Genomic DNA, 13,788 nt, shown 5'->3' with positions numbered 1-13,788 from the left:
GGGGGGAGTTACCCTGATATTCCAAAGGAATTTTATCCTGGCTGCAAACGACAATAGACAGGCTGAAGAAAGGATTCCTTTTTGTTAAGGAATATTCTTGTCTTATACCTGACTACCTGCTACAACTGCTCTTAAAAAGATTTTCATTTCAGACCATCCTTTCTGATTACTTTAGGTCTCTTGGCTCTGACAGGCTGACATGCAGGCCTTCAGAGAGCTTGTTAAGTTAGCATGTGCCCCCTTTTCATGCACACATTCCCTTTGGGACATAAATCAACCCAAAGGAAGTATTGAGGAGCCAAATTTTTGTTGGATAGTGAGGTGCCCTGGCACTGGGAAGGTTCATTCTAGGAAGGCTCAGTCTTAGTATTTTTTCTTCATAAATAATGGACCACTGAGGTTGGAGAAAGACTGTAACCTTGGATGGCAGTCAAGGCCAGTTTTTTTTGTTTTGTTTTTTAAGTGAAAGTAATGTAAATGGAAGGCAGTCAGGTCTTATGGGCCTATATTAATATGCAATTAAAAATAGATTTTTATTGATATTAGTGAGGAAAGGAGAGGAAGAGAGAGTAACATGAATGATGACAGAGGATCCTGGGTCAGATGTCTCCTGCGTGCCCCTCCCTGGGGACGGAGCCCACAACTCTGGCATGTGCACCAGCCTGGACTGGAACTCTGACCTTTCCATTCCTAGGTCTATGTTTAATAACAGAGCCACACTGGCCCAGCACAATAGATTAATTTTAATTTATAAGTTATTATGATTCAGGTTTTGTTTTACTTATTATATATTGTTTAGTATTATATATATATATATTTTTTTTTAACATTTTATTGATTTTTTACAGAGAGTAAGGGAGAGAAAAGAGCTAGAGAGCTAGAAACATCGATGGAAGAGAGACATCGATCAGCTACCTCTCGCACACCCCACACCAGGGATGTGCCCGCAACCAATGTACATGCCCTTGACCGGAATCAAACCTGGGACCTTCAAGTCCACAGACCGACGCTCTATCCACTGAGCCAAACCGGTTTTGGCTAGTATTATATTTTCTTATAGTTTAAGTCATATAATATACCTTCAGTAATATTAATAGCTGTGATACATATATATATAGTTGAAAGAACATGTTATTATTAATTACTAGAATATAGCAGTAATATTCATTTAAAAGGCCACACCAATTTCTTTAGATGGCATCCTATTTATGATTATTGGGCTATTAATTTTGAAAAGTCTGATTTCTATTGTAGGTGAGGGAAGTGTCAGAGACAGGCACAGATGTCCATTCATGTTAGACACCTGATAACATAACAACTCTGTGGGAAAGAATTTTATTTTTTTAAATTTTTTACAGAGAGGAAGGGAGAGGGATAGAGAGCTAGAAACATAGATAAGAGAGCAACATCCACACGCTGCCTCCTGCACAACCTCCAAAAGGGATGTGCCTGCAACCAAGGCACATGGCCTTGACCGGAATGGAACCTGGGACCTTTCAGTCTGCAGGCTGACGCTCAATCCACTGAGCCAAACTGGTTTTGGAATGTACCAGAAAAAATTTAATGTAAAATACAATAAAAGTCTTTGTGTTTTGGGAGTACATTTTCAAATAAATGTTAATTTGGTAATTCCTATAATCTCAATGGCCTGTCCTACCTAATAAAATAGTAATATGCAAATTAACCATCACCCTGCTGCACAAGCCATGCCCACCAGCCAATCAGAGAGAGAGTATGCAAATTAACCCCAACCAAGATTCCGGTCAAGGGCTTTGGTAGCTGGCACATCCCCATTGCGGGGTGTGTAGGAGGCAGCTGATCGATGATTCTCTCATTGATGTTTCTGGCTTTCTGTACCTCTCTCTTCCTCTCTGTAGAAAATCAATTAAAAAATATTAAAAAGAAAAAGAAAAAAGAAAAAAGAAGTCAAAAGGTAACACTGAGAAATTCGTAGGGTTTCCAATAAAAATCACTACCAGAAAAGCATTCCAAATACAAAGTACACAGATGCCAATTTGTGGTATTCCAAAACTTTGTATTTGTATTAAAAACTGTAAGTGTTAGCATGAGAACCTGAATAGTGGGCTACCTGATTCCTGAAAATAAAGCAAAATATTCATCAAATTCTGATGTTAGCCTTTGCATTAGTAAATTCTAAACTACTGAGTAGAAGTTATAGGGCTTGAAAAGCTGATGTGGGACAGGAAGAGCTTTACATGCTGTGGTCATAGCACTGCCAAAAGAATGGCAGCCTAGAAGACAAAGTGAAAAACCAGAGAGGAACAGGAAATAGGAAATGAAAGATAGAATTAACTTTTCTGAGTTCAGCTAGCAGTGCAGCCTGGGAAATGTGTCCTCTCTCCACATGCAGAGTTCATGCCAATTCTGCAGCCTGGATACAACAATGTTACAGGTATTGTAATATTCCTCTTAATTAATGAAGACCTGTTACACAGACAGTACTATCCTGTTCCGGTCACCTAAATGTGACAACCACAAACGGATAAGCCCTAAAAAATTTTCAGCTGAACACATTGGCACAGAAAAAAAATTTAACTTTGATGATATCATTTACCAACCTAGAGAAGAATTTTAAAAGATTCTTTCCATAGTGTTATCCTATATAGTAATCCTATATAATAAAAGGATAATATGTAAATTATCCCCTCGGGGGAGTTCAACCAGAACACCAGATAATTGTGATTGGCTATGACGTGCGCTGACCATCAGAGAGTGGCACAGAATATGGTGGGCAAACAATGGTGGTGGTGCACAAGTGGCAAGGGAAGGAGGAGGTAGGGAAGTGGGGGAATCTGATTGGCCCTGATCAGCACCCAGGCCTAAAGACCCTACTGTGCACAAGCACTGGGCCTCTAGTTCTCTAATAGAAGAAAAATAGTGTGCCTTAGAATGTATTAAATATTCCATGGGAAAGTACACACAAGTGAAGTCCATATAATATACAACAGCTCACAGATCTTTAAGGCAGAAACAATCAACTCCATTGTGTCATATACAAAAACCAGGAATAAAATGTTAACAGCATCAAGTGATATGGGAGTAGAATCACATTATTTCCTTTTCAAAATACTTCAAGTGACTTCAATATAAATAACATTTTAAAAAATTGTACATATGAAAACATCAATTCTTTTGATATACTCAAACACACAAAATATTACCTAACTACATTTAAAGTTTGCAGGACACTGTGTAATAACCATTCTGATTTAGAGCAATACCAGAAAGACATTTTGGCTACCTATCTAGTGTGAATTCAATGATACTTTAAAATTTATAATCAATTACCATATTTTCCAGCGTATAAGACGACCCCCTAATTTTACAGTTAAAACACATTCACTGTATAAGACTACGCCCCACTTTGGAGGCAACACCAGTTCTTTTTTTAATAGATCGCCTCTCTAACTCAGCCAATCCAAGCAGGCTTTTTATGCAAATTATACATGTTCTGTACCCGAAGCTACACTGTGTTCTAGTAAAAAGCCTGCTCAGATTGGCCAGAGTCAGAGAGGCGGTCTATTAAAAAAAGAACGGGTGTTGCCTCGGAAGTGGGGGGTAGTCTTATACAGTGAATATAGGCCTAAACCTATGTTTTAACTGTAAAATTAGGGGGTCGTCTTATACGCCAGAAAAATACGGTACATACTTGAGTCAAGTTTTTACATCTTGAAGGTCACTTTCAGGTATAAATTCCTTGCAGATTTGTAAACGGTGCATTTTGAACAAAAGTCCTTCCTCCTATATCATGATTGTAGAATTTCTACCCAATTACAATCCTTAATATTTACCGAGGCTGTAAGTCCAACTATAGGATTTCCCACATTCTTTAGATTTAAGGTTTCCCTCTAGAATGAATTCTAATCAGCTGTGAATGCCGATTAAAGACTTTAGGACATTGTTTACATTTTTATTGTTTGTCTCTGTATGAATTCTGATGTCAGGTAAGGTTTGCATACTGAATAAGCTTTGTCACATTCTTTTTATCTGCTGGGCTTCTACCCAGTAATAATTATCAGATGTTGTGTGACATATAAATGAAGATATGCACTTTGACATATGCTTCATAATTTTGAAGACCTAATTTTATCATTCTCAATGAAGTTTCAACCATGGTTAAATCTTTCGCCAAATACTTTATATTATTTCTCTTTCTCTTTAGAATGATGCCTAAAATGTTAAGTTTGACCACAGGTTAAAGGATTATTCTTTTTTTTTTTTTTTACAGTGTAAGACTTTCCTCCACTAAATAATCTCTGATGTTCAGTAAATTTTAAGCTATGGGTAAAGGCTCAAGCCCATTCTCTACATTTGTGAGGTCTCTTTTTGTTATGGAGTTTCCAGTAATACATGAATGGCTATTAAAGGACTTTTATAATTTTCACATTCATAAGGCTTCTTTCCAATATGAATTCTGTGATGTAAGGTAAGTTCTCACAGTTGATCAAGAACGGACAACACTCCTCACAATCCTAAGACTTCTATCTCTGTTGTGCAGTAAGGCAGGAACACTGATAAATGGCTTTCTTACATTTTCTACATTTATAAGGCTACTCTCTATGGTGAACTCTGATGAAAAGTAACAGATGAGGACTGGCTAAAGGCTTTGCCACATTCTCTATATTTATAAGGCTTCTCTCCAGAATGAACTGATGCTTAGTAAGGTCTGAGGAGCAAAGGATTTGCCACATTCTCTACATTTATAGGGCTTCTTTCCAGTGTGAACTCTCTGATGAGAAGTAAGGGAGGAAGACTGGCTAAAGACTTTGCCACATTCATTACATTTATAAGGCTTCTCTCCAGTATGAACTCTCTGGTGGATAGTAAGGTGTGATGAGGCAGTGAAGGCTTTGCCACATTCTCTACATGTATAAGGCTTTTCTCCCATGTGAAGTCTCTGGTGATAAGGTGTGAGGAGCTGCCAAAGAATTTGCCACATTCTCTACATTTGTAAGATTTCTCTCTGTTGTGAACCCTCTGATGAGAAGTAAGGCATTAGGAGGTGCCAAATGATTTATCACATTCTCTGCATTTGTAAGGCTTCTCTCCAGTGTGAACCCTCTGATGACTATTAAGGGATGAGTAATGAGTAAAGGCTTTGCTACATCCATTACATTTATAAGGCTTCTCTCCAGTATGAATTCTCTGATGATAATTAAGGGATAATGCCAATCTGAATCCTTTGCCACATTCTCTACTTTTGAAAGACTTCTCACCAGTATGAACTCTCTGATGTTGATTAAGGGATGAGGACTGGCTGAGGGCTTTGCCACATTTTCTACATTTATATGGCTTCTCTCTGGTATGAACTCTCTCGTGTGTAGTAAGGTGTAAGAACTGTCTAAAGGCTTTGCCACATTCTCTACATTTATATGGCTTCTCCCCAGTATGTATTCGATGATGTGCAATAAGGGTTGTGGCGTCTGTAAAGAATTTGCCACATTCTTGACATTCATGCTGCTTCTCCCCAGTATGAATACTCTGATGCACAGTAAGGTGTGAGGACTGACTAAAAGCTTTGCCACAATCTCTACATTTATAAGGCTTCTCTCCTATATGAACTCTCTGATGTCTATTGAGGGAGAAGGAATCTCTAAAGGCTTTGTCACATTCTCTACATTTATAATGTTTCTCTCCATTATGAGCTTTCAGATGTCAATTCATGTTTGAGGCACGAAGGAATCCTTTACCACATTCTCTACATTTATATAGCTTATCTTCAATATGAAAACTTTGATTATAAGTAAGATTTGCCTTACTGATAAAGGATTTGCCAAATTTTTTATATTTATAAGGTTTCTCTCCAGTGTGAATTCTCTGATGAATACTAAGAGTTGAGTGTTGGCTAAAGGCTTTGTCACATTCTCGACATTTATACGGCTTCTCTCTAGTATGAACTCTCTGATGAATGCTAAGGGTTGAGGGCCAGCTAAAGGCTTTGCCACATACTGAACATTTATAAAACTTTTCTCCCATGTGATTCCTATGATGTTGAATATGTTTGGAGGAATGGCTAAAGCCTTTTCCATTTTCCCTGAGTTTGTAAAATTTTGCAATAGTATGAATTTTTCCCTTACGTACAAGAGATAAATGGCATTTAAAGGCTTTGGCACGTGTTTTCCATTTGTAAGGCTTCTCTCCAGTATGAATTTTCTGATTTAGCATACGTTCTGAAGGCCAATTAGATGTCCTACAAGAATCTTTACACGTATAAGGTTTTTCTCCACTATGGAGTCTTTTGCATCTATTCAGATTGAATATTTGACTGGAGATTGTATCACAATGGTACTATTGGTAAGCCTCCTCCCCAGTATGAATATTCTCTTGTTCAGTGTAATTTGAAGATTGCTGAAAAGACTGGACACATTTACTTTCTTTGTGTGTCTTCTCCATGATAGGAACAACCTTGTGCATTTCGTGATTGACCCTTGGGTCACAGACTTTTCCACTTTCATAATGGTCCTCTGTGAACTCACTTCTCCGATGATTAAGATAGGACTCTTGCTTAAAGTTTCTCCAATGTTCGTTCCATTGATAACTTCTGTCTCTAATATGTGTACTCTGGTAGTAATGGGAGATAGAAAGAACTTTACTGATGGTTACAATTTCATTATACATGTACACTTGTTCCAAAAGAACCATTTTGTAATACTCATTAAACCATGATAATTGTATAACAAAATATCTCCTAATTTATTAGAATTGTAGACAAAATACAAAACATTGTCAGAGGAAGAAGAATGAATCCTTATTTAATCAGCTTAACAATAACCCACAACCTTCGGACCAACTTGAATCCTTATTTAAAAGATTGCCAGCTCTAACTGGTTTGGCTCAGTGGACAGAGTTTTGGCTTGCAAGCTGAAGGATCCCAGGTTCGATTCTAATCAAAAGCAGGAACATTCCCAGTAGGGGGTGTACAGGAGCAATCTGATTAATGTTTTTCTCTCATCAATGTTTCTAACTCTCTATCCCTCTTCCTTCCTCTCTTTAAAAATATCAATAAAGTATATTAATAACAACAACAAAGATTGCCAAATTGCCCAGCCAGCATGGTTGGATGGTTGAGTATTAACATTTGAACCAGAAGGTCAGTTTAATTCCCCATCAGGGCACAAGCTCTGGCCTTGGATTCAGTCTCCAGTGTGAGGAATACAGGATGCAGCCAGTCAATGAGTCTCTTTCATCACTTATGTTTGCCTTTCTCTTTTCATCCTCTCTGAATTAAAAATATATATATATATATTTTTTTTTTTTTTTGAAGAAAATATAAATAAAAGCACTAGCTGATTTGGCTCAGTGAACAGAGCTTTGGCAAGCACACTGAGGGGACCTGGATTTGATTCCAGTCAAAGGCACATGCTCAGGTTGTGGGCTCCATCCTCAGTGGGGGGAATGTAGGAGGCATCAAATCAATTAGTCTCTCTCATCATTGATGTTTCTCTCTCCCTCTACCTTCCTCTCTGAATTCAATTAAAATATATTTAAAAGAGTTAATATAATAATGATTGCCCAACTGTGCACACTTAAATTTTATAGGTATATTGAAAATCTCTACATTTTAGAAATGATTGCATGAAAGTTTAATCCAACCCTACAATTTACTAACTTCAAATGATTATTTACAGTACAGACTATGTGAATTTCTACTATATCCAGATTTCCTTTCCAAGAATGCGTAACAATAAAAGTTGTTTTCAACCTTCATGTGCAGAAGCACACTTATCTGCCAATTTAACTTACTATTAAGTGGAAGGTTTCCCAAATGCATAATACATTGGACATTTTCAGGTACAACAATTGTATTATATTAATATAAACAGATTAGTTCTGTTTATATTAATAACCTCTGTTCTCATCACTCTCTTCCTCAAATACCGAGATTTTCATTAAGTGGACATTATCAAAGTGACACCTTTTATATCTTACCAGCATCATTTCAGAGAATAAATCTGGTATTCTGGTATTTGGCATTAAGGTGTGGTCATCTTCAGATGACATAGCTGAAAGAAAACAAATTTTCACTTTTGACAATCAGGTGAGTGCACTTTGAAGTTACCGGCAACTATAGGCCAAATGACATTTTTGAGTATTCCAAGAGCCAGTGAAGGATTCAAAGAAAGCTCAAGATAGGTACAATGAGGAAAACTCACATCAAAGAGGGACAAAGAGTTGCTTACATCTGTCAATGATACCTGCTCAAACCCCCATCACACAATGGCAATATTATAAAAACTCCCAATTCCCAGTTTCTTCACCGGAGAGAGAGAGGAGGGTGCATGTTCAATGATCTCTCTGTTTTGAAGCATGTTAAATAACAAGTGTCTTTTGTGCGTGACACAGAGTGCCAATAGAATGGCGTTAGTGCCCTTTAGTGATGCTAGAAAGTGCCCTTTAGTGGATGCTAGAAAGACACAATGAGAAATTGTATGAGCACAACAAAGACCGATAACTGAAGATACATATCAATGCAGAAAACATATTGTGGGTCTGAGAATTCACATACATCACAAAGCCTTTCTTTTCTACCCCCAATTTGTTCCTCTTTTAAAAAATATTTTTTTTATTGTTTTCAGCTAAGAAGGGAGAGGTAGAGAGAGATAGAAACATCAATGAAGAGACAGAATCATAGATTGTTGCCTCCTTCACACATGCAACTGGGGAGCGAGTGAGCAACCCTAGCATTGGCCCCTGACTGGAATCGAACCTGGGACCTTACAGTCTGTAGACCGGTGTGCCATCCACTGAGCCAAATTTATTCCTCTAGAGCAGTGTTTCCCAAACTTTTGACATATGTGTATCCCTTCTATAATTTTCGTAACGCTGAGTACCGTTATGTACTCAGCTATACTCATGAGAACATAGAATTAGGCGCAGCTAAGCACGGTGCAGTGCATACCCCCACCAAACGCTTCCCGAACCCCTGGGGGTACGAGTACCACACTTTGGGAAACAATGCTCTAGAGCGAGAATCTACCACAGAAAGCAGAAGGCCCTGAGAGATGTTAAAACAATAAAGGAAACAAAACCCTGCGGGTGGAGTAGGAACTCGGAAAAGAGTCATCTTTACCCACGGAGGCCAGGTTGCTGTAGTTCTCCCACATCACATCAAGGTACAATTTCTGCTGAGCTGGGTCCAGGCACTCCCACTCCTCCTGAGAGAAATCTATGGTCACATCCCTGAAGGTCAGCGGTCCCTAAAGGAAAACACACATTTACCAACAGGTCACCAGAAGAGTTCACAATGTCAGCCAACATGAAAACAGTGTTAGGAGAAGAGATTTTGACCTAGGGGGTATTCTAAATTATCCAGTAAGATCATTTTGCCCCAGTAATATTCTTTGGTGTTTTACAACACTGACACATGAGGATGACACTTGTCCACAAATCCACGGTTCTAATTTCACTTTATAGGAAAATAAACTTAAAAATTAAGGCATGGACAGAGGCCCAGGTACTTCTGAAGGCTGCATTTGCATTGGTCAGGGTCAATGATGCATATTTCTCAGTAGGAAATGTCAGGTTGGTTAGAAGTAAACAGACTTCTTTTCAAGTGTGAAGCAGACCACAAGGAAATGAACTTCTGTAAAGACACAGATTCTGATCCAAGGTCTGAGATGGGTCCTGTGTTTCCACATGTGTAACAAGCTCACTTTTAACTTGTGATGCCAATATTTGCACATCATGTGCCATACTTCTGAATACAGAGAAAGTGAAAACACAAAAAAAGAATCTAACTTTGAATAAAAGGGTTAATGGGCCAAAATCGGTTTGGCTCAGTGGATAGAGCATCAGCCTGCAGACCAAAGGGTCCCGGGTTCGATTCCAGCCAAGGGCATGTACCTTGGTTGCAGGCACATCCCCAGGAGGGGGTGTGCAAGAGGCAGTTGATCGATGTTTCTCTCTCATTGATGTTTCTAACTCTATCTTTTTTCCTTCCTCTCTGTAAAAAATCAATAAAATATATATTTTTTAAAAAAAGGGGTTAATGGAATTCAGTTCTCATGGGATAGGACACATAGGAACCATAATCCTAGTTGGAAATTTATTATGATCTCAGAACAAGATTATTCTGCCTGGTCCAGCTGGTATGGCTTAGTGTTGTGTGCTGACCCATGCTCCAAGAGGTCACTCACTCAATTACCAGTCTGGACACATGACCAGGTTTCGGGCTCAATCCCCAGTGTGGGGTGTATAGGAGGCAGCTAATCAATAATTCTCTCACACCATTGATGTTTCTGTCTCTACCTCTCTCTTCCTTTCTTAGTTTATCCAGATTTCCTTTCTAAGAATGCATGACAGTAAAATGTTGTTTTTTTAATGTTGTTTTCAATCTTCACGTGCAGAAACACACTGATCTGCCAATGTAATTGACTTTAAACGGGAGGTTTCCCAAATGCATAATATACCTGACATCTTTAGGAAACAACTATTTTATTCTGATAACTGCTTCAGATTTGTTCTGTTTATATTAATATCCTCTCTTCTCATCACACTCTTCCTCAAATACCAAGGTATTCATTAAGTGAATATTATCAAAGCGATATATCTTACCAATATAACTTCAGAGAATAAATCTGGTATTCTGGTATTTGGCATTAAGGTGTGGTCATCTTCAGATGACATAGCTGAAAGAAAACAAATTTTCACTTTTGACAATTAGGTGAGTGCACTTTGAACTTACCAGCAAGTACTGTCCAAAGGACATTTTGGAATACTCCAAGAGCCATTGAAGGATTCAAGGAAAGTTCAAGGTAGGTACAATGAGGAAAATTCACATCAAAGAGGCAGAAAGAGTTGCTTACATTTGCCAGTGAAACCTGTTCAAACCCCCTGGCACACAATGGCCATATTATAAAAACACTCCCACTTCCCAGTTTCTTCACTGGAGGGGGGGGGGGGTGATGGGAGATGAGGGAAGTGCATGTTCAATGATCTCCCCGTTTTGAAGCAACAAGTGTCTGTTGTACATGACACAGAGAGGGAAAATAATGGAAATACAGGTGAGTGCCCTGCAGTGGCTGCAGCAAAGAAACATGAGAAATGGTTTAAGAACCACAAAGATTGAGGTACTGAAGATGTATATCGAGCCTGAAAAGATACAGTGGGTCTGAGAAAGAAACAGAGAACATTTCAACTGGAAAATTAAACAGACAACCAAAATAAGAATATAGATACTGAAAACCGTGTTGACCGAAAGTACAGTTTGTTCCACAAATGGTTGTTTCCTACTTTAGAAAGCAAGTTCAAAAGCCTGCTTTTCTTCAGAATTCTAAAATCTCAACAAAATATATCAAATCATGCAAAAAAAACAACACACAACCCCCCCAAAAAAAAAAACACAACAACAAGCAAACAAAACAAACAAAAAAAAGTTTTCCATGAGGAAAAGAAAATAATCAAATTGGGACTACATAAATGGAAATATATTAGTAAGTTGAAAAGAATGGCAAATAAGTACCTTAAAGCAGAAAAGGAGAAAAAAAAAAAGACAACTATATAATATCACCAAAATATTATATAATAATTTATATAGAATACTACCCTATATAAAAAAAAATTACTCCTCATGGAACTGACAGCTCCTCTAAAAATACAATGAGAAAGTATTTTACAAACATCACATCAACGGGGGAAATTGAAAAACATAATACTCGAAATAAAAGATACAGTAGAATCATAAATGAAAGATGTGATCATCTCAAAACATCCATGAATTTGCCTGGGCCCTAACTGGTTTGGCTCATGGATAGAGCTTTAGCCTGCGGACTGAAGGGTCCCAGGTTTGATTCAGGTCAAAGGCATGTACCAGTAGGGGGTAGGCAGGTAGCAGCTGATCCATGTTTCTCGCTCATCGATGTTTCTAACTCTCTATTCCTCTCCATTCATCTCTATAAAAAAAATCAATTTTATATATATATTTTTAAGAATTTGCCTGAAAGAGGTAGCTCAGTGATTGAGCTTCAATCTATGGACCAGTCACAGTTTGGTGCTATGTCAGGGCACAGACCTGGGTTGAAGGCTTGATCCCCGATCATACAGGAAGCAATCGATTGATGATACTCTCTCTTCACTGAGGTTTCTATCTCCCTCTCCCTCTTCATTCCTCTCTGATATGAATAAAAATACATTTAACAAGTAGTAATTAAATAATCAAAGAATTTGTACATAAAGCAGTAAAATTTTAATTCATTATAACTTTGATTCAGAGAAGCCAAAAAAACACGTGGAAATGTGAAGAGAATTTAAGGAACTCCTAAGACACTAATAAATCGACCACCAAGGGGACCCCATAGAGACAGAATAGTGAAAAGGAGTAGCCAAAACCGGTTTGGCTCAGTGGATAGAGCATCTGCCTGTGGACTGAAAGGTCCCAAGTTCGATTCCGGTTGAGGGCATGTACATTGGTTGAGGGCACATCCTCGGTAGGGGGTGTGCAGGAGGCAGCTGGTTGATGTTTCTCTCTCATCAATGTTTCTAGCTCTCTATCCCTCCCCTTCCTCTCTGTAAAAAAAGCAATAAAATATTAAAAAAAAAAAAAAAGAAAAAAAAGAAAAGGAGTTGGTAGTTTACAAAAAAATTAATAGTTTAAGATCCTGACAATTGGAGAAAGCGATATACAAATGCAAGCAACTCACTGAATTCTAAGTAGAATGAATATAAACATGAGAACAGATTAAAAAAACACACAAAACAATGAAAATATAGAACTCCAGAATACTACCCTATATAAAAAAAAAATTACTGCTCATGGAACTGACAACTCCTCTAAGATCATCAGGGGGTTTCTAAGTAGAAAACTAGTTGGGGGGAAAGGGCACAAAAGAAAATACGGAACTGATAAATGAACAAAACCATTAAAAAAAAAAACCAAAAAAAAAACAAACCCATCCAACAAGAATACTGACAAAACAGATCATCAACAGTGTAGAGGACAAAACTTTTCCAGCTCCAAAACTTTCTCATTATTAGACCTTCTCATTATTAGACCTGCCCTATAACAAATCCTTAAGAAAGTACTTCTGAAAGTAATGTAAAAATTCTACACAACAGTAACATATGAACATATAAAGATGCCATATATGTGGGGAAATATACAGAAATATAAAAATTTGTTGTGTTATAGTAAAGAAATACATATAATTTTGATTTCTCTTTTGGAACTTTGGAAAACAAATGGAATCATCGGACCACAATGACTCACTGGTTGACAGTTGACATGATTTAATTCCTGATCAGGGCTCATGTCAGTGTTGGGGGCTCCATCCCCAGTTGGGGACATGCAGGAGGAAACCAATCAATGATTCTTTCTCAACATTGACATTTCTATATCTTTCCCCATCTCCTTTTCCTCTGAAATCAATACAAATATTTTTTTTAAAAGTAAAACATGAAAGAAATAAAATCTTCAATCTCTGCTAGAAGACACACACATAAAACATAATATGATATCAATAACTTAAGTGAGCACAGGGGTGGAGATGGCAAGTAGCACAGTTTTTGTATGCAACCGACACTCTGAGTTTATGTATATTATTACAGCCTTTACCATACACACACAATGGAATACTCTTCTGCCATAAAACATAAAGATATTATCACCTGAGCTGAAACCAGTTTGGCTCAGTGGATAGAGCATCGGCCTGCGGACTGAAGGGTCCCAGATTCGATTCCGGTCAGAGGCATGTACATTGGTTGCGGGCACATCCCCAGTAGGGGAGGGGGTGCAAGGGGCAGCTGGTCGATGTTTCTCTCTCATCGATGTTT

The 13,788-nt window shown here is 37.9% G+C and overlaps 2 protein-coding genes across 2 annotated transcripts in view; both read right to left on the bottom strand.

Moving 5' to 3' along the window:
- Nucleotides 1-13,788, bottom strand: part of LOC311633330 (zinc finger protein 560-like) — a gene marked incomplete at its 3' end in the record, with an annotated part of 186,707 nt that overhangs the window by 37,399 nt on the left and 135,520 nt on the right. The window contains exons 16-17 of the mRNA XM_084905849.1: nucleotides 10,576-10,649; nucleotides 9,092-9,218 (exon numbers count right to left, since the gene is read on the bottom strand). Coding sequence (XP_084761975.1) covers nucleotides 9,092-9,218; nucleotides 10,576-10,649 — 201 coding nt within the window. The remainder of the gene's footprint in view (nucleotides 1-9,091; nucleotides 9,219-10,575; nucleotides 10,650-13,788) is intronic.
- LOC311633328 (uncharacterized protein) overlaps nucleotides 1-13,788 on the bottom strand; it is a 164,584-nt gene that overhangs the window by 125,188 nt on the left and 25,608 nt on the right. The window lies entirely within an intron of this gene.

This window comes from Pipistrellus hanaki (genome assembly GCF_964339955.1).
Source record: "Pipistrellus hanaki genome assembly, chromosome: 15".
Taxonomy (NCBI): Eukaryota; Metazoa; Chordata; class Mammalia; order Chiroptera; family Vespertilionidae; genus Pipistrellus; species Pipistrellus hanaki.
The sequence above is the reverse complement of the archived record's forward strand: the minus strand, read 5'-3'. Positions and strand labels throughout refer to the sequence as shown.